Raw genomic sequence first — 21077 nt, forward strand, 5'->3', positions numbered from 1 at the left:
GTTCATTCAAATACATTGCAACCTGATTACTGTTCCAGAAAATTCATTTCATTTCATTCTTCACACAACACAGTCTAACTTTATGTGTGTAAATAATAATGCTATTCACAGTTAATACTAATATTAATGCGGTTCCCAGTTAATCGAGAAGATAACAAGATAGGTAATCATTGAAGAAATGAAAGTGACAGTGATCCCTGGCAGCACTGAAAACAATTGTCAATTCAACAATTTTTGCAATTTGTCAATGCACAGGTTCCGCGATTTGCGGTTTGCTTTCTTCAAATCTGCATAATTTTTGCGATTACAGTATTAATTCATTTTCTACTAAGGAATTCATGTGGAAAACTGAAAAATAGACGTAAAATGCAACCACCAACCATGTTACCTAAGCTTTCAGATACAACTCAGACGATGTGAGTGATCTAAAGTTGTAATGCTCTTATAATTTAATGCCTGCAGTATTAAAACAACGATGTTCTTGTATTTCATTATCTTTATAAGTATAAATGTCGATTACACACACAATTCACGTAATTATAACCTATAGCGGGATCGCGTCATGTTCTAAAATATTCTGGAAGTGTAAAAGTCGTCTCAGTCATTCTCTTAACATAGCTGGAGAGCATCTGATATTATTGGTTGATGAAACTCACATTTACTGAGTTCGGTTTAAAAGTGCAACTGACTGCAACTGCTTCCTCATCTGTTTCTATTGGACGCTACGGTGCCGCGATGCTATCGTCGCTGAATCTACAGCCCGTACCTTAATTTTGCTAACTATAGGTTTATTAATTTAATGCTAGTTACGAACATCAAACAATGAAAACAATACAAAATTCATCACTTCATAGTCAATAAAATATTTGAAAGTTTTGTAATTATTATCTTCAACTAGTATTCAGTTAATATTAAATATGTATTATATATAATAATATAAATAATTAAGACCTATTTCTGGTGATACTACAGTGTCCTGGCTTCTTCAGGCTTACCTTGTTGATTGTGTAGCGGCACACCTATGTTGACAAAATAAAACTAAAATCTAAGAATAAAAATGTTTTAAATGAATATTGGCAAATCAAAGTTATAGAATCTATAACTTTAAATCTTCTAGAGCATTTGCTGAAGGAGATGGTATGAGCTGTATAGAAGTTTACTCTTCGGATGTGGTCGTGACTATCAACACCGGTAACCATGATCATGGTAGCTCAAAAGTGAAGTTGAAGAATCTTGTAGATTATAACTGGGAGCCCAAGTTTTATCCTGGGCAGCTTCTAGCCATTCACATCAGTGGAAAGTACCTGGCATACTCTATTAAAGGTAATTGCTTTGATCATGTTTGTTCTCCAGTAAAGCTTAGTTTTAAGATTACCAGATATTAATAGTCTGTGACATAATGTATTCTGTATTCCTGTTTACCTGGGGCATATTCTGACATAACATTAATGTTTACATATTATGTAATTAATGTACTTAAATTTAATGAGTACCTTGATTGTGCAGTGTCTCTTTTGATATATCATAAAGAAGGACTAAGGAAAATAAGTAAGATTGGGTGGTAGCACTCTCTGAGTATCATACTAGCATGCTATGATCACCAACTGACATTTACTGATACAGCTTGTGGAGAACCTACAAAGATAACCAATATCCTGCCTATTTCTGCCACAAATATATAATGAATAAGTCGCGTGTCTAGTTTGAAAAGCTCCCCTATAATACCACTTTTTTGATTATCAATCTGTCTGTTTGTTTAGCTTAGAAATGGCTAAAGCTATAATGATTATCAAACATTAATGTTACATGAATGAAGAATTTACCAATCTGTTATAATTGTACTATTTTTTTGTTTTTATTAAGAAATAATTTTTAATTACCAAATTATAATTTCATTTAATTTAAATTTCTTTCAACACAGTTTTGCTGTTTCTCAATTATTGTTGACCTCTTTTTATTCTTTAGAGGATCGTGTAGTATTTGTAAAACTGTAGATTGCACATGTAGGTTTATGACGAAAGGAAGATCTTTCACCCAGTGGGTGATATTGCAAAGTAGACAAACGATCCGAATGTTGTTGTTTGGAATTTGTATATATGCAAGCTTGTCTTGAATATGTCGTAAGCGAGGTACAGGCATCTGCAAAATATCTTGTGTTGTATGATGGCTACTGGCAGACCACACAGAACATTCAGGATTTTGTCCAGATTTTGTTTTTAAAAGCCAACTAATGTTTGGTTTTAAATTTTATTTACAGCTCCTAATACAGCTAACCCAGGTACTTGCAGTGGTATGGTTAGAGTTGTGTACAACCTTGAACCAGGAACTGATCGTCGTGCTCTCATCAAGGGAATGAAGGGGGAGGTACTTTTTCTAATTATCTTATTCTAGAATTGAATTTGAGGCAGCTTAGCAAATGGAGGGGAAGCGCGCTAGAGGAAGAGCGCCAGCTAGATGGGTGGACCAACTCAAGGAGGTGACTGGAGGCCAGATACAGGGAGTGGTACATATGGCGCAGAACCGAACCGAGTGGAGAAAATTGACATACAGTCATAATCCTCAGCATTGAGGGAACAACCAGAAAAGAAAAGAAAGCAACTTATTCTAAACGAAACGATTACTACATAAATTTGAAAGATAATGCAGGCTATTAAATTGCTCTCTTTTTTGGAATGGACTTTTTAATTTAAAAATAACCAACAAGTATTTGATTTTTCAAAGTACACCTTGACTTTATATACAGTATGACAGTATGAAGATGTACATTTCCAATGTATAATGATTGCAGGTCCAAGACTTATCATTTGCCCATATTCAAAACGAGATTGTATTGGCTTGCATCGATGAACAGGGCAACTTTTATGTTCATGAGATTGAAGCAACTGACAGTGGACTGAGGTAGATAAAAATAAAAAATCTGAAAAATTGGTCTTAGTCATAATCATCATTATGCTCTACAATTTTTAATATTGATTTCAGATGTACACTAATAGCTGAGATTCGTGAAGATACAGGTATCGTGGGTTCATTCCACAGAGTTGTGTGGTGCCCTTATATACCCGATGAAGAAGACGATGACCCTGATGAAGATGTGGATAGACTTCTGCTGACGACCCATGCTAATACTGGTAAAATATTTCAGATATTGAAATATAGTTTCATGGAGATGTCATCAGATGTATTTGAAGTCATCCAGATCTAATGAATAAGTACTTACATTTATTGATGCTACTATGCCAGACTCCTAATCTTGCAAGCAGATACCAATTTTTCTAATGTATTAAATACATACTTAACTCGTGTTCCGAAAGACTTCCACAATGAAGGAATAATATTGTGTAATCACATCTAACGTGCAAAATTTTTTAATTTGGGTAACTACAATTGAGACGCACCTCAAGTCTAAAGGTGGGTGGCGCCATTCATGCTATATCTATGGACTTTCGTGACCACTAACACCAGGTGAGCAGTGGTAAAAAAACAAGTTGTGCTGGAGGTACTTATTGAGGATAAAATGGACTGCTCACATTTCAACATTCTAATATTGACTTCGCTTCAAACAGGGACTCATCTCATTTATTGTACAGATCCTTAAGATCTCTAATATATCATCTGCAATGAATGCTTATTAAAATGATTAATGGTAACTGGAGGATCAATATTTTCGTGACAGAACACTCTTTAAGATGGACAAACCTCATTAAATTGTCTAAAAACTTTCCCTTAATAAATATCCATGTGGTGCCACTAATAGAATGAGATGCAACATTGCAAAAGCCGTAATCAACTTATGATCTATGACCAGGAATACTTTGCTTAAGTTAGCAGTTAGAGAGTGAAATGTCAAACAGGATTTACCTTTTTTTTTAGCACATTTATTTCTTGAGTGAAACCTCAATATAAGGCAAATCCAGAACGCTTTCAATAGACGTTTGATATTGCCCCCAGCCCGCATCTGGAACATGCGCGTGATCGCGAGGGCCGTGGCGGGCACGGAGGGGGTGGGGGGCGCGGGTGCGCTGGCGGGCGGCGCGGGCACGCTGTCCGCGGGCGGGCACGCCGCCGACCTGGTGGACGCCGCCTTCTCGCCCGACGGCACCGCGCTCGCCACCGCCGCCGCCGACGGATACGTCATGTTCTTTCAGGTATCCACTCCACGTCACACCGCGCCGGCTAATGTACACGAGCTGCCGCACAAACACCACGACACCAAGAAGAGCTGGTCGTTCCCAGCATACTTCTTGATATTCTCTCCTATTCTCTCCTATTCAAAAAACGTTTCTTGTATGAATTAACCCTTTAAGCCCAGACTCCACACGTATTGGACATATAGTATTATATTACATTAGTCTTGGGACAGCAAAAGAACTCTAAATTTTTTTTTTTTTTGAAAATTCATTTTTATGTAGTCTGGAATTAAATTAATTGAAGATGCCACATCCAGCTACCCGAAGCTAGGATTGCCTAAATATCTTTAATAAAGCTTCGTCTCCGACTGGACTTGTCTGTCGGTACCCGCGACCGATGTGACCGTCCGTGGTCCTGCCGCAGGTGTGCATGCAGAACCGGAGCCCCCGCTGCCTGCACAAGTGGCAGCCGCACGACGGGAAGCCCCTCAGCTGTCTCTTCTTCCTCGACAACCACAACAACTACAACTCTGAGTACGAACGACTTTTTAATTTGGTATTTAATTGGCATTACCATTCGAACTGCCCTCTGCTATACATCTTCACAAAAAATTCAATTATTAGAAGTTATAGACAACTACAACTGAATGATCATTTGCCACTAGTTTGTCCTGGTATCGAGCGACGCGACCCCACTAAGCTCTAGATCCAACAAGATCCTCAGGTTTCATTCCCGATCCTGCGGACCGAATGGAAAACAGTCGACGTCGCTCAATACACGTCATTTCGGATCCTCCCGATCCACTAACGGTGCTTTTAGGTACCTCAAGCCCCGGTCATCGTTCTCGTCGAACCCGTCGCTTGCGACGAAAGGCTCGCCGAGTAAATTAACCCTCAGATACAGCCCACTGAGTTTCTCGCCGGATCTTCTCAGTGGGTCGCATTTCCAATCCGGTGGTAGATTTTGCGAAACACGGCTCTAGCTAGGGTTCGTGTTAGTAACGTTGTCAGGTTTGAGCCCCGTGAGCTCACCTACTGGCTCAGCGAATCTAGAATAATCCCTCGAGGCTACTAGAATAGATAGGAAAAAAAAAACATCAAGTCGGCATCAATTTTTCAAAGAAAAACTTGTTAGATGATCACTTGGTTATAAAAATAGCGTGATGTGCCATGCTCGTGGTGTGCTGATGGTAAGTCCACGAATGTATCGCCTTCCTATCTACTTCTTTCGCGAAGACATGAGCCGACTTCGACTTCGGGGCTCACGGTGGATAGCCGCATCCTCGTAGCCCGTAGATTCGATTAGACCCTCAGCCTCAAGCAAATCGGGTAACGTTATCAAAATCTCAATTGTAGTGGAATCGTGATTGCTTCCCGACAGAAGCAGTGAAGCAGTAATGCGTTTCGGTCTGAAGGGTAGGGCAGCCATTGTAACTATAGATCTTAGAACTTGTATCCCAAGGTGAGTGGCGCATTTACATTGTAGATGTCTATGGGACCAGTAACCACTTAACACCAAGTGGGCTGTGAGCTCGTCCATCCATCTAAGCAATAAAAATAAAATAAAAAGTGACAAGCAACCTAGGATAAAACTTGCGAGCTCACAGCATGCTCACCCACCAGTAAACGTTTCCTCTCATCACAGCGTTCAGTTCTGGAAGTTCGCCGTGACCGGCGCGGACAACAACACCTGCATCAAGATATGGTCGTGCAAGTCCTGGAACTGCCTGCAGACCATCTCGTTCGCTCCTGAAGTGCCCAACGAGAGCAGTCTCGGTTTGAAGGTACGTTCCGAATGTGACGCGCGTTGGCGACTAGGGAATTAATTAGTTGGAATTACGTGAAAGTGTAATTAGGTTACTACTAGTGATCTCCAACTTCAGCTGTGACTAATAATGTTAAGTGCATGAAAAACTGACATTTAAAAATGTTTGCATGCCGTCTGGCGTACGTACAATGTAGCTATAACAAAAACACTACAAAAACATCTGTACAAAGATTGTGATAAAAGTCGCGCGAGGTTTTTTGGCGGGAACGCGAGGAGTGAAAATTTATTTTGTCTATTTAGTGTTTCGTCAGATTTAAATGCGTAATAACGGTGGTTTATTAACTGTTTAATATCTGTGGAAGTGCACAACTGTAGGAAAATGAAACAAAATCGCTGGACGTAACTTCTCGGGATCCTCCAAAAAGTCCACTGAAAAAGTCTCGGTAAATGATCACCATTTTACTGAGATTATATTTTATACCATATTATCTCATCTCATCTCATTTCATTTTATTTCGTTCCCGTTTTAATGTCTCAAATTAATCATCTTCATATTATCATTTTTCATAAAAATATCAACTAAAATAAGAAATGACTTAAAGGTCTTAGTTACCAGGTCATAAAATCCCTTTAAAAAAAGCCGCGCGATTACTAATAAACAAGACCACAAATTAGATTACATTTAGGTTGATGAGTTTGAGCTCTTGTAAAGGGCACAACAACTTTAAATGCAAATATAAATTTAGAAAAAAATGACAGTCTCCCGCCTGCCGCCAGTGTGTAACCTTATGTACCATGTAACCTTAACAACAGCACTAGAAAATCCTGGATGGCGACTGGAGTGTTCTGGTATAATTCGCTAGAGATCAGTATTCCCCATTCTTCGACAAATTTCATATTGCCCTTTTACGACAACCCCACGACATGATGGTGGTGCAACTTTAGGTCTACACACAGACATGACATGCCTTAAGGACAGGGAAAAGGTCCGTTTACTGGACAATAGAATGTTTGTTCACCAAAAAATTGCCAAATGGGTTAAATTTCTGGCCATTATGACTATCACGGCGGAAGAAAGGATAAATTTACCCGCACCCCCTGCACCTCATTATTGTCTTTTGACTAAATACATTATAGGATCAAAGATTCCCTCGACAAGCCTGGTCGCGGTTGTATATCCGAGCTGCGCAGTAGTTACAGCAGTGGGAATCAGTGGAGGACAAATATCTTAAGTTTCCAATCCCAGCCAATCGTTCCCGAACAGAGTCGATTCGATTTGCCACCAGCCTTATCAAATTAAACTATAATATGGAAAAACATTGGACCAATGGGGCAACCCCATGAAGTGAAGGTAGACATGAGACACAGGGTTGATTGTGGCGTGCAGGTGATGCTGGACAGGAGCGCGCGGTTCCTGATGGTGTCGGCGGCGAGCGGCCGCGCGCTGTACGTGCTGGGCGTGGCGCGCGACGCGGCCGACACGCACGCACACTGCACCGCGCTCGCGCACTTCCTGCTGCCCTTCCCCGTGCTCAGCTTCTGCATCGCCGACGCGGGTACGTGACGCACTCACACGCACTACCCGCTCCCCTCCCCGTGCCCGCCCCCCGCAGCGCCGACGCGGGTACGTGACGCACTCACACGCACTTCCCGCTCCCCTCCCCGCGCCCGCCCCCCGCAGCGCCGACGCGGGTACGTGACGCACTCACACGCACTTCCCGCTCCCCTCCCCGCGCCCGCCCCCCGCAGCTCCGACGCGGGTACGTGACGTACTCACACGCACTTCCCGCCCCCCGCAGCGCCGGCGCGGGTACGTGACGCACTCACACGCACTACCCGCTCCCCTCCCCGTGCCCGCCCCCCGCAGCGCCGACGCGGGTACGTGACGCACTCACACGCACTTCCCGCTCCCCTCCCCGCGCCCGCCCCCCGCAGCGCCGACGCGGGTACGTGACGCACTCACACGCACTTCCCGCTCCCCTCCCCGCGCCCGCCCCCCGCAGCGCCGACGCGGGTACGTGACGCACTCACACGCACTTCCCGCTCCCCTCCCCGCGCCCGCCCCCCGCAGCGCCGACGCGGGTACGTGACGCACTCACACGCACTTCCTGCTCCCCTCCCCGCGCCCGCCCCCCGCAGCGCCGACGCGGGTACGTGACGCACTCACACGCACTTCCCGCTCCCCTCCCCGCGCCCGCCCCCCGCAGCGCCGACGCGGGTACGTGACGCACTCACACGCACTTCCCGCTCCCCTCCCCGCGCCCGCCTCCCGCAGCGCCGACGCGGGTACGTGACGCACTCACACGCACTTCCCGCTCCCCTCCCCGCGCCCGCCCCCCGCAGCGCCGACGCGGGTACGTGACGCACTCACACGCACTTCCCGCTCCCCTCCCCGCGCCCGCCCCCCGCAGCTCCGACGCGGGTACGTGACGTACTCACACGCACTTCCCGCCCCCCGCAGCGCCGACGCGGGTACGTGACGCACTCACACGCACTACCCGCTCCCCTCCCCGTGCCCGCCCCCCGCAGCGCCGACGCGGGTACGTGACGCACTCACACGCACTTCCCGCTCCCCTCCCCGCGCCCGCCCCCCGCAGCGCCGACGCGGGTACGTGACGCACTCACACGCACTTCCCGCTCCCCTCCCCGCGCCCGCCCCCCGCAGCGCCGACGCGGGTACGTGACGCACTCACACGCACTTCCCGCTCCCCTCCCCGCGCCCGCCCCCCGCAGCGCCGACGCGGGTACGTGACGCACTCACACGCACTTCCCGCTCCCCTCCCCGCGCCCGCCCCCCGCAGCGCCGACGCGGGTACGTGACGCACTCACACGCACTTCCCGCTCCCCTCCCCGCGCCCGCCCCCCGCAGCGCCGACGCGGGTACGTGACGCACTCACACGCACTTCCCGCTCCCCTCCCCGCGCCCGCCCCCCGCAGCGCCGACGCGGGTACGTGACGCACTCACACGCACTTCCCGCTCCCCTCCCCGCGCCCGCCCCCGCAGCGCCGACGCGGGTACGTGACGCACTCACACGCACTTCCCGCTCCCCTCCCCGCGCCCGCCCCCCGCAGCGCCGACGCGGGTACGTGACGCACTCACACGCACTTCCCGCTCCCCTCCCCGCGCCCGCCCCCCGCAGCGCCGACGCGGGTACGTGACGCACTCACACGCACTTCCCGCTCCCCTCCCCGCGCCCGCCCCCCGCAGCGCCGACGCGGGTACGTGACGCACTCACACGCACTTCCCGCTCCCCTCCCCGCGCCCGCCCCCCGCAGCGCCGACGCGGGTACGTGACGCACTCACACGTACTTCCCGCTCCCCTCCCCGCGCCCGCCCCCCGCAGCGCCGACGCGGGTACGTGACACACTCACACGCACACGTTCACTTTGTCCAGTCTCGTCCGTACTCGTCCCAATAAATCGTCCGCATTTCCATTATAATGTCGTATATAAACTATTGTAATAAAAAAATAACGTTTCGAACTTTGTTGCCGGCAGAAGAACAGACCGCGAAGTGCGAGTCCAGCTGCTCCGACCCGTTCCACCGCAGCGAGTCCGCCGACCCCGCCGGGCCCTCGCCTGACGACTTCGACCTCCAGCCGGAGGTGAGCACCCGCCTCCAACTATACGATACTAACATAGAACTATGACGGAACCGTTCTCATTGCAAATGTCACAATTTAGTTGAAACATTCTGCATATACATAGTTTTATCATTACACTTGCGACTGCTATATGGCATACCCTTACATAACTTGTGGTAGCCGTCGTAATTTGACCTGGACGCCGTGAGGACTTCGGAGTCGTCCTCAAAGAGTGTCAGGCAGCGGGCCGGCAGAGCCCCTAACGTCCATGGGTCACGGTGATCGCTTAATATCAAGAATTGTAAGATATTTTTTTAAATGTGCCCTGAAAAGTATCACGCATAAACTAAGTACTAGAAACTAGAACTCTTAAAAATATATTTGTTTGTGTCCGCGCGCCCGCAGGTGGCGGACTCGGGCTCGGAGTGCGGGTGCGTCGGGCGGGCCGCCTTGCGCCTCTACGTGGTGCAGCCCAAGGGCCTGCAGGAAGGGCGGCTGGCCTTCGCACTGCCCGCAGGTACTCCACCGCACGCCCAGAGACAGGAGTTGGGGATGCAGCTGTCGACGTCTTCGAGCAATGATATTGAAGAGCAGGTTGCGTCCGCAGGCGGCGCGCCCGAGGAGCAGGGCGGCGAGGCCGGGCCGGCGGCCGTGCCCTCCAGCATCCTGCAGCAGCAGAGCCAGCAACTCAAGAACCTGCTCATGAGGTCACAGGTACACAACGAACAGACAGATGTAATTATCGCACTTTGCTTTTTATATTATTATTATAATTCTTTTCTTTCCTTTTACTATCTGGTGGCGGTTCACATAGGGACGAGCTTGTCTAGTTTCTACCTAAACCGTGTCTTTGCACACGTAGATTACTTGTATACAGTTATTGCACTATGTATATTTATCTGTGGCTCAGTAATTATTTTTAATATGTAGTTTTTTGTTGACATGACAGTGTTCATAAATCATAGACAATTCACAATAAGACGGCAGCGCCGCGTGCGCTCCCACACCGCAACTAAAACAACTTGATGAGATCAATTTTTTTGGTGGTAGGACCTCTTGTGAGTCCGCGCGGGTGGGTACCACCACCCCGCCTATTTTTGCCGTGAAGCAGTAATGCGTTTCGGTTTGAAGGGTGGGGCAGCCGTTGTAACTATACTTGAGACCTTAAAACTTATATCTCAAGGTGGGTGGCGCATTTACGTCGTAAATGTCTATGGGCTCCAGTAACCACTTAACACCAGGTGGGCTGTGAGCTCGTCCACCCATCTAGCAATAAAAAAATAAATAAAAATTTTTTTACTGTAAATTATCGAATACTCTTAAGAGATTATTTATTAACTCCGCATTGAAGTTACCCAACGAGTCACGAGTCTGCGTCACTACTCGCACACCCATCTACGAGGTTTTGTTGACACGTCTAACTCTAGTGCGAATTTAAAAGAGAAGAGAGAGATCTAAAAATATTTGAAAATAGATATGTGTCACCGTCACCATCAGCCCAATCATTCACACTGTTAGGTCAATCATCGCTACTGCGCTCAGCGATGCACTCGGTACTCGTGATTTGTAAGTTGCCGTCTCACACCGGTGGTGGGGCGCGCCGCCCTCCACTTCTGCCGCGGAGTGAGTGCGCGGTCCGGGCGGAGGGGGCGCGGCCGATAACGACGGACGCTTTTATTATTGCAGATAGAATTGAACGAGCTAATGTCATGATGTTAAGTGCATACCGCCGCTCACTTACAGACGCGAGACCTACCCACCTAGTAATAAAAAAATAGACATACATATTTGTATGTATTTCTTAGGATATAATGTCAGTATTCACAATAATATACTTATTTGCTTGTCCCCAATATTTGTTGTTGTAGACGCAGCCCGGGAGTCTCATCGGTCAGAGGGCGGAGTCTCCGCCAATCCCTCCGCAGCTCAACCTCATGACGCCCGACGCGTTCAGGTAACCGCACGGCACCGCCCGGCCCTGCCGTGTTTTGGAAGGGACAAAGAATCTCTTGCTCTTTTGTATTGCCCTTGCAGGCAGGCGAGCATGTGGCCCGTCTGATAATGAGTGATTACCGTCGCTAATGGACATCAGCAATGCCAGTGGCAGAGCCAAGTCGTTTCTTGCCGCCAAGGACTTCGCAAACTTCGTTTGTTGAAGGACATGCGCTCAAGAAATGCCGCGGAGGGGAGTTAATTTCAAAACCAGATGGCCTAAAAAGAGTCCTCAGTGCTCGGCAGAGGCACGGTGGGGCTACTACGGAGATCCGTCGACCTGATGAGGCAATAAGGGAGTTAACGTTCCTCAGCTCGCCGGGCAAGAGGGAGGAAGAGGATCCGCCGCTGTCGGCCACGCCTGACGTCAGCGCCAAGCCGCGCGGCTCCGTCGGAGGGGACGCCGACCGCGCCAAGGGTACGTCCGCTCACTCAGAACGCCGGGAGGGTTCGGGAGAGGCTCCTGCTGGTGCCGCCCGGACCCGGCTCGCTTTGTACTTGTGCTGATGTTGTGTGACTGTGACGCAGGAGCCGAGGGCGCGGGCAAGCCCACCTCGGGGGGGTCCAGTCCCAGCCGGGAGGTGCAGGAGATCATGGCGCACAATGACGACGCCTTCTTCGCTGACAACCTGGTTAGTGTCGGCTTCTGTTCTCTTGTATAGGCATGGCTTGTGAACGTCGCAGATTTGACGTGATGAGCTGTGTTCCTGTGGCACCCATTTTCACAAATAACCAGCCGCGAACGTTTGTCCCAGGAGGAGGAGTCGCCGGCGCCGCCCGCCGCCGCCCGCCAGCCGGAGCCCTTCCCGGACAAGCCGCCGCCGCCGCCGCTCGCGCTCCCGCACTCCAGTACGTCTCCGCGCCCCCGTGCAGTGTAGTGTGGGAGACGCCGACGTCACCAGTTGTTCCGTTACAGACGGCGACACCTCGTGGCCGCAGATATCCATAGCGCAGATAACGGAAGCGAACCAACGCAAGGCGTCCAGCGACAAGTCGGGCGCGCAGAGCCAGCCGCTCGGCGCCGCGGGCGACGCGCGACTCGACCTGCTCGAGCACAAACTAGACAAAATCACAGGTGCGTTTGATTGCATAGATCCTATTTGGAGTTTCTAGACCTTCTGCAAGTACAGATGTGTTTAATTTCAAATGCTTGTCAGGCCCCAACTTGTCCTGATCTCGAAGTAACAAAACGTCATGATGTTTGGTTGTAGAGTTGCTCCAGCAGCAAGGCCGCGAGCTGAGGGCCCTGCGCGGCGCCACGTGGTGTCCGCGGACCGCACTGGACGAAGCGCTGCAGGCACACGCACAGGCCTTAGATAACGCTGTCACACTAGGGTGTGTATAATTAAATTACAAAAAATAAATTTTATCATTCTTAAAAAGATATAAAAATCTAATATTAAAAAAAAAACTAATATTAAAAAAAAAAAGACATGCCCGCTGAGTTTCTTGCCAATTCTTCTCAGGACGGAGGCTAGTTCTTGTGAACTGGCGGTAGTTCTCTTGACGTTCAACAAGTATGTACTTTCATTTATGTTGAATAAATATTTTTTTTATTTGATTTGATTTGATGTATATTCTACGTATAATTCCAAAATATTTATTGTAATCACATTACGTGTATCTGCTGTGTAAGTGTATATGTGGGAGCAATCCACATTACTAACATGGACTGATTGTTGGTGCGGCAGCTGGGAGCGCATGTCGGCGGCGGGCGAGGCTGCGGGCGCGGCGGCGGGCGCGGGCGCGGCGCAGGCGGCGGGCGCGGGGGCGGCGCGCGCGCTGGAGCCGCTGGTGGCCGCGCTGCAGCACGAGCTCGCCGCCAAGCTCACCGCCACCGACCAGCTGCTCAGGGACAACATCGACAAACTAGTCAACAGCAAGGTTTGTCACCTGTCGATACAAGAATAACACTTCGACGAACCTGTTAGCACGGCCAAGTGACTGGCGATACAACTGTATACTCATTACAAATAAATCTCCTTTTTGGGGCCCAGACCCATAGATAGACCCATAGACATCTACAACGTAAATGCCGCCACCCACCTTGAGATATGAGTTCTAAGGTCTCAAGTATAGTTACAACGGCTGCCCCACCCTTCAAACCGAAACGCATTACTGCTTCACGGCAGAAATTGGCAGGGTGGTGATACCTATCTATGTAAACTCACAAGACGTCCTACCACCATTTAAAAATGAAACAACGCCCACGCCACTCGAGCACTTCGTAAATATACGACAGGTGTGCGGCGTTTGAAAGACCCCTCTGGGTTTTATTGGTTGGGCGAATTGTCCGAGTCTTGGTCCCTGCGGTACAGAGCTGAGGGCGGTGTGTCTGCAGGCGGTGTCGGAGCGGCTGAGCTCGTCCATAGCGCGCTGCGTGTCGGAGCAGGTCCGCGAGTCCTTCCGCGCGTCGGTCACGGACAGCCTGCTGCCCGCCATGGAGCGCGCGCACGCACAGATCTTCCGACAAGTCAACAACGCCTTCCAGAACGGGACTAAAGAGTGTAAGAAATCCGATAAAAATGTTGTTAGTGTTCAGTAACAAAATATAAAAATGCCGACTCGATAAAGATCGTTTTTTCGATCGATCTTTAGTAGGGTTGGAAATGGAGATTGCAAATCGATATTGTAGCATTAAATCGATATAGCATTGACATTCCATTTACTCAATGTCAAGTGTATAATAAATACGAATTTTTTAGAAGATGACACATTTTTTTTTAATAATCATACATGCATCAAGCATTAGGCAAACTGTACATTCTCTTAGTTTTTTAATGTAAAAAATTAATTTATGAAATGAATATCTTTTATACCTTGCACTTTGGCTTTAAAAAAAAGTAATAACTGTATTCCATTTTTAACTATTTAAAATCAGTTATTAAGGTGTTTCATTCTTTTTCATAAAGTGCATTTATATTATAATTCCAAACTGGATTGAAATTAGATTTTTGTCTTTTGTCTGAATCCAGTCATCATTTTGCGATCAGAATTATTTTAAAATCTATCTTTTTCAATAATTATCGTCACCCCTTCGGTAGTCAGTGCAATGAACTAACTATACGGTTGCTGATGCAAGTGTAATCTGCCCTTTATTAATAAAACGAGTTAGTTCCAATTTTACTCTGTATATTGTTACAAGCGTCTGACGTGTCGGGTGGGCTATGTACGACTGACTAATGCAAGCGATGTACAAAACTGCATGCGCTACTAAACTGTGTCCCTACATGAACTAAGATTATAATCTTCCCGTCATAATTCCTCACCCAGTCGCAGCTCACACGGAGGCCGCAGCCCGCGCGGCGGCGGAGCGCGGCGGGGCGGCGGCCTGCACCGCGCTGCGGGCCGCGCTGGACCGGCACGCCGACACGCTGGCGCAGCACCCGCGCCTGCTGCTGCAGCACGCCACGCAGGCCGTCCGAGATGCGGCGCACAGGTGCCGACAATGTCAACAACGCGAACCCATATAAAAGCAACATGTCCTTCTGCAAAAGAGGCTTGTGGAGAGTATTAAGCGGTAGGCAGCGGCTTGGCTCTGCCCCAGGCATTGCTGAAGTCCATGGGCGACGGTAACCACTCACCATCAGGTGGGCCGTATGGCTCGTCTGCCTACAAGGGCAATAATTTTTTTTTTTCGGTAGATCATTATTCTACCTGATTCCCGGGGATAGGCCAGTATCACAGCTTAGCCTTTGGACAACGATACAATAGTCAGTTAAGTTCATAACAACGATACGCGAATCTATATAAAAGCAATTGTTGTACAAAGTGGAAACGTCTTTCCAGCGTGCTGGAGAAGGAACTGCTGTGGTGGCGCGAGCAGGCCCGCTCGGCGTCGCTGACGTCACGCGCGCACTCGCCGCACACGCCGCACGCGCACAACCCGCTCGACCGACAGGCACGTGATACTGTTTTATTCACCGGCTCTGTTTGGGCAAAGGAACTTACGGTCGAGCCAACCTTGTGCCTTTGAAGCCTCTTGTTACAGTCAGCAAAAAAAAGGAGGAGCCCGCAGTTAAATGACCTTTTTTCCAAATACTTTGCCCTTGCTGTTGGTAGGACCTCTTGTGAGTCCGCACGGGTAGGTTTCACCACCCTGCCTATTTCTGCCGTGAAGAAGTAATGCGTTTCGATTTAAAGGGTGAGGCAGCCATTGTAACTATACTTGAGACCTTAGAACTTATATCTCAAGGTGGGTGGCGCATTTACGTTGTAGATGTCTATGAGCTCCAGTAACCACTTAACACCAGGTGAGTCATCCTACCCATCTAAGCAATAAAAAAAAATGTTATAAAATTATAGACCTGCAGCAAAAGCTGATGTTAATTAAATAAAAATTTACTTGTAGGCAGACAAGTATACGGCCTACTTGATAGTAAATAGTCACCATTAATCATGGACACAGCCAAGCAGATCTTATTTATATTTATATTATATTTATCTACAAATCACAGTAAATGTAATCATAATTATGCAATCACACTGTTACGCTGCAGATGTCTATGAGCTCCAGTAACCACTTAACAAACAGGTGGGCTATGAGCTCGTCCACTCATCTAAACAAACAAAAAAATTAGCATAAACTTTTGTATTATTCTTAAATCAATCGCTCGCCCATTTACGTAACAAAACTCAGCATCTTTTAATTTCATAAGTTTATATTTCGAACATTACTTTCACAGATGCAAATATCTCAAGTGCAAAACATGATCTCATCGGGTGACGTGAACGGCGCCTTCCAGCTGGCCTTGTCCGCCTCGGACCTGTCCCTCGTGGTCACAGCCTGCAGGTCGGCCGAGCCTTCACTGGTGTTCGGGCCCCCCTGTCAGCTCAAGCAGCACGTACTGCTATCATTAGTTCAGCAACTGGCCGCCGATATGTCCAAGGACACGCAGCTCAAGCACAGGTGAGATAAACCGAAACCAACTTTATTAGAGTGATGCACGTAATTATAGATGACTGATGTTTGAATGGTGTGTGAACATCAACATATGAGATAAGAAAGCAAAATCGAAACAAGGGTGGGCTCACCTGTCTGACCCATAAATAAAAATGATAAGAGACATACCATATTGTTAAGAGTATTTCAAACTATGAAACTAATAATGAATTTATGCTTGTTTAGGTATCTAGAAGAAGCAGTAATGAACCTGGATACGTCTAGTCCTGTGACCCGTGAGCATCTGCCAGGAGTCGTCGCTGAACTACAGCAGCAAGTGTCGGCCTTCGTGACCGCCTCGCCCTCGCACCCGCTGGCTCGCAGACTGCGCATGTTGCTGCTGGCCTCTGATGCTCTGCTCAAGGCCACGGTGTGAACCGCATGCTGTTCTTCCATCAGCAACAACTCGACTCAGTGATACGGTTGTAGTGGTGTGTGAACACGTGATGTGGGGATACCCAAGTGCGGGGAGTGCTGAACATTTGTGATAGTTAAGTGTTTAAAGCTTGTGGAAAGTTTGCCGAAATTAGCGTAAGTCGTAATGTGCTAGTTGGATTTACAATTTTTATATAAAAGATTTTCCCGAGGACCCGCTAAAACTCCTTCTTGAGGTCTCCTCTTATTGCGCTGTAAAGGTCTATTCATCATTTTTAGGACTTATTTTATGGTGGACTCCAAATCATTCAGAAACAATATTCGAGAAAACTGTTTTATTTTCATGTAAATGTCTAAATCAATCTTAATCTTTGGTATCCAATGTTTATCTTACATAGTAAATTAAATTGATCACACACACATCTCACAACTCCCTTCAAACATTTTAATTGTGAAATTTATAATTGCAGTCCAAACTAAAAGTGAAAGTAATTAAATAAAGGTTCTACTAGTTGATACGCTATGTTTGCCGACATACAATATGGAATCCTCATGAGCCTAATTCTGGTATAAATTAGAATACGTTCTGAAGAATTTTCAGCAATCGAGACAGTTGCTTATCAAGTGGTGAATGGTGGAATAAGAGTTTTTCTAACTATAACATTTAGTTACAGCTTAATGTCGAGGTGGTGAGATTAAACTCTCATCTGTTTTAAAACAAACTCTAAATGTATATATGAGTACAAGTACATTATTGACCAAAATCTGAATCACATTATTGAAATTTTCAAGATAAGCTTCTGAAAATATAAATTCCGAACAATAGCATTCTGGCCATCAGTCTACCTACTGAGTAAATGATACGCTCTCGGATTTCCCCCTTGTATACTGACTAAAACAGTATTTCAATTTACTAATTCTACTTTATTAGTACATTTTGATGGAGACTAATAAAATCATACCGGGCAACTACCCATAAAGTAATCTTCCATTTTGAAATATACATCTCTTTCATTTTTATCATGTGTTCATTACCTTTATATATTAATGACATTCCTCATATTATTGTTTTGCTTTTCGAAGATTCTATAAATAATTTCGTATATTTTATAAAAAATATAAAATGTGTATTATATTATATTCTTTGTCACGTTCAATTGGTAATCAGGTTTAAAAAAATTAGCTTATCACCGCTTCTGATATTGATTGGTGCAACTTTAATTTTAACTAACACAAGGAGTTTACATTGATCCTCTTGATAATCGTACCATAATTATTGAATTCTGTCAAAATCTCATAAAATATTTATGGTACACGAAAAGGTACCCTTATATTCATCATCAATCTTTTTTAATCTCTGTCATCGGTCTTAGTTCCCGTTCTCATGGTAATTATGAAAAAAAAAAAAAAAAAATTATAGTTATTATAAAATATACTCCTATAGTGTCGGAACTGAGTTAATGTTACTGTAATGTTTATACGAGTATACACATATTATGTCATAATTATAATTTTTGTTGATTAATTAATGTTGTTGTGTTTTAAATTAAGTTTCTTTTAATTTAAAAGTGAATTGAGGCCCAAAACCTTTAAAGTATAACATACATGTTCGTAAAAGTTGAAATGCAAACTGTAAGAAGAACAATTCTCTATTTGTAACTGATTGAATGTACGAAATACGAAAGTTTAGACATAAAGAAAGATTTTATTTTATTTTATAACCAAATCATCAGTTCCTGGAAGTTTCGTTAGCAACTTATCTTGTGTTGCCAGAATAACTTTAAACTTGTAACCTAAAAACAAAAATATGTTCTGTTTTTCATATATATATTACATTAATAATAGTGATTGTTAAAAGAAAAATGAATGATAGATATGTTTTGTAATGTAAGTTAAGAAGACACATTGATGCTGTACGGTGACTACATATTATATTATCTTTAAAATAATATAAAACTAAAATTTATAGAATGACTAAATATTAAAGGTCAAATAAATTCAATTAGAAAAAAGCAGTTGATTCTACTCTTTAAAGATTAAAAAGTGATGGTGGCATTTGATGTAATATGATAAAAACAGCAAACTGAGAAATGTAAAATGGAATCAAATGTACAATTTCGCGAATTCCTACTATTCCATATTTAATGTTTAGTAACATATTTAATCTATATTATCAGAATATATAAAAAATAAATAGCAAACTACGCATATTTTTGTAATAAGAAAATTGTATAGCCCTTGTTGCCTCTGGTAGTGTAAAATAATTATTTACTGAAGTCTTAAATTTAAGTCGTTTCATATAGAAAGCAGCATTACATCTCAGAATACATCACATGCCTCCCACATTAAAAAAAAACTATTGTCTTTTATTTATGATTGTAAGTGATTTGTTAATGATTGTAGTGAAGCCCACATGCCACTCACATATCATATTTTTGTATCTCATTTATAACTAGTGTTAGGATATTTTCATAGACATCAGAAATCATATGTGGTTCATATTAAAAAAAACTGCTTTGCTTTCGTATTTATTTATATATGAAAAAAATAACAAAATAACTAAGATACCATGAAAACTATTTTTGAAATGACCGTCTATGTCGTAACCTTAACTAATAACGTTATGAAATGATATTCGGTACATAGTTTTCACATGTTTTTAAATTACTAATAATGAGAAAATTATAAATTTGGAATTTTTCTTTCTAGTTTTTAGTTTCATTTGTAAAGCCTGTGAAAATTTAAAAGATTCTTTAATATTATGTTTTCTAAACTTAAATAGAAATGAAATTCTTTGAGTACCAATGAAAGGATTAATTCACATCTCGCTGGGTTTTCAAGACATGAACAACCAAGAATAGATTGGTTGCAATTGGCTATAGTTGTCTTAAGTTATTACTTGAAATTTGCCGTTCGTGAACATTAGCCGAGTATCAAATCTTAACTACTCGACTTAGACAATAAGGTTGCTTTTTCTTTAGTGCTTTGCCTACAGTATTTATATAAAACCGCCTAAAGGTTATGTTTTTCTAGTGATCTGTTTATCACTTGTAGAACAATACTTATTGAACTTGTTTTAGTTTAGTTTGTAGGAAAACAACTAAAACAAGCTTAGTTTGATATCTCCTGGTCGTAATTGTGATTTCAGCAATAAAGTTATTTTTTCAATTAATAAATATAAATACTTAAACGAATTCACTGCTGTTTTATTTTCTGTTCTGTTCTATTCTTAAATGTTTAGTTCTGGGTCCATTAAAAGGTTGCATTATAATGTTAGGGCGCCAGTTTTTGGCCGGTAGAACAGCTCAAAGCTTAAAGACTACAACTACATCGGGACAGAGGAAATAAGTGGTGGATAAGTTCCGCCACATCCAGTAGCTTTTATAAGAATTCCGGGATCGCCTGTTGTAGTGAGCTAAGCGACACGACGAAATCTACGATGAATGTGGTTATCTGTGCTTTGACTATTGATAGCGTTAGAGCTAGAATCGTGCGTCGGATGAATCCATTCGCACGTGTCTAAGACGTCGTCCGTGATATGCTGTGATCACTCGCATCAAGTGGGTCATAGTGTTCTATCCATTTCTACCATACCCGATTCAGGTCGAGATTGTTGAGACTAACAGTAGGCCATAAAATGAACGGGCTGCATTCATACATTCATCCTGTAACCACTTGTGAATAACTTAAACATCGTCAAGTCTATTACAACGCTTATTACATTTCACAGACTGCCAATCTATACTTTAATACGCTGTAATTTCACGCTATTGTAACAAAGAAGCCATTTTAAGTCATTTATTTCAAACAATAGTGGTGAATACATTTTTTTTTTATGTTTGAAGGATTACTGGTGGCCCGGAGTCTTTTCCAATTTCACCATGACAGTAGGGCGAGCAAAGGCTCAGCCCGGAGGGGTGGGATTTGCTAACAGCTGCCCGAGCGCCTCCGAAGGAGACCTAACAATTCAAGAACAGCTTCGCGAATGAATCTACTACCGGATCGGAATCGCGACCCGCTGACAAGATCCGGCCCGAAAGTCAGCGGGCTAATATTATTATGGGTTAGGTTGCACGTCGAACTCTTTATCGAGTTCGACGAGCACGGTTACCGGGGTCCCTAAGCCTGCTTCTAGTGCGTCTAATGCAAAGGTTATTGGATCTGATGGATCCATAAGGACGTGTATAGGGCGTCGACGGTGACTGGCTCCTGTGTGATCAGGATTCGGGGAGTAATCAGCGGCGGCAACGATAGCGCGATTATCATGTCGCATAGCCTTAGGTACCGAA

The 21077-nt window shown here is 45.0% G+C and overlaps 1 protein-coding gene across 3 annotated transcripts; it reads left to right on the forward strand.

Annotated features, from left to right (window-relative positions):
• Positions 1-219: 219 nt before the first annotated feature.
• On the forward strand, positions 220-19982 carry Ge-1 (Enhancer of mRNA-decapping protein 4 homolog Ge-1). Of its 3 annotated transcripts, none has more exons than XM_089740164.1 (24): positions 220-416; positions 1118-1323; positions 2258-2364; positions 2789-2898; positions 2980-3128; positions 3949-4145; positions 4552-4661; positions 5773-5911; positions 7283-7451; positions 9397-9500; positions 9885-9996; positions 10087-10214; positions 11348-11433; positions 11786-11889; positions 12000-12103; positions 12227-12320; positions 12388-12546; positions 12683-12806; positions 13163-13355; positions 13813-13978; positions 14745-14910; positions 15261-15372; positions 16157-16380; positions 16600-19982. In XM_089740164.1, exons 1-24 carry the CDS (start codon positions 367-369, stop codon positions 16787-16789), a joined length of 3303 nt encoding a protein of 1100 aa, XP_089596290.1. In that variant the 5' UTR covers positions 220-366; the 3' UTR covers positions 16790-19982. The 3 variants fall into 3 exon arrangements, with proteins under 3 accessions (XP_089596290.1, XP_089596289.1, XP_089596291.1); XM_089740163.1 differs by having other exon boundaries at positions 222-416; positions 9394-9500; XM_089740165.1 differs by having other exon boundaries at positions 222-416; positions 9394-9500; positions 10087-10193.
• Positions 19983-21077: the final 1095 nt, after the last annotated feature.

Source organism: Bombyx mandarina, chromosome 04 (genome assembly GCF_030267445.1).
Source record: "Bombyx mandarina strain Sakado chromosome 04, ASM3026744v2".
Classification (NCBI taxonomy): Eukaryota; Metazoa; Arthropoda; class Insecta; order Lepidoptera; family Bombycidae; genus Bombyx; species Bombyx mandarina.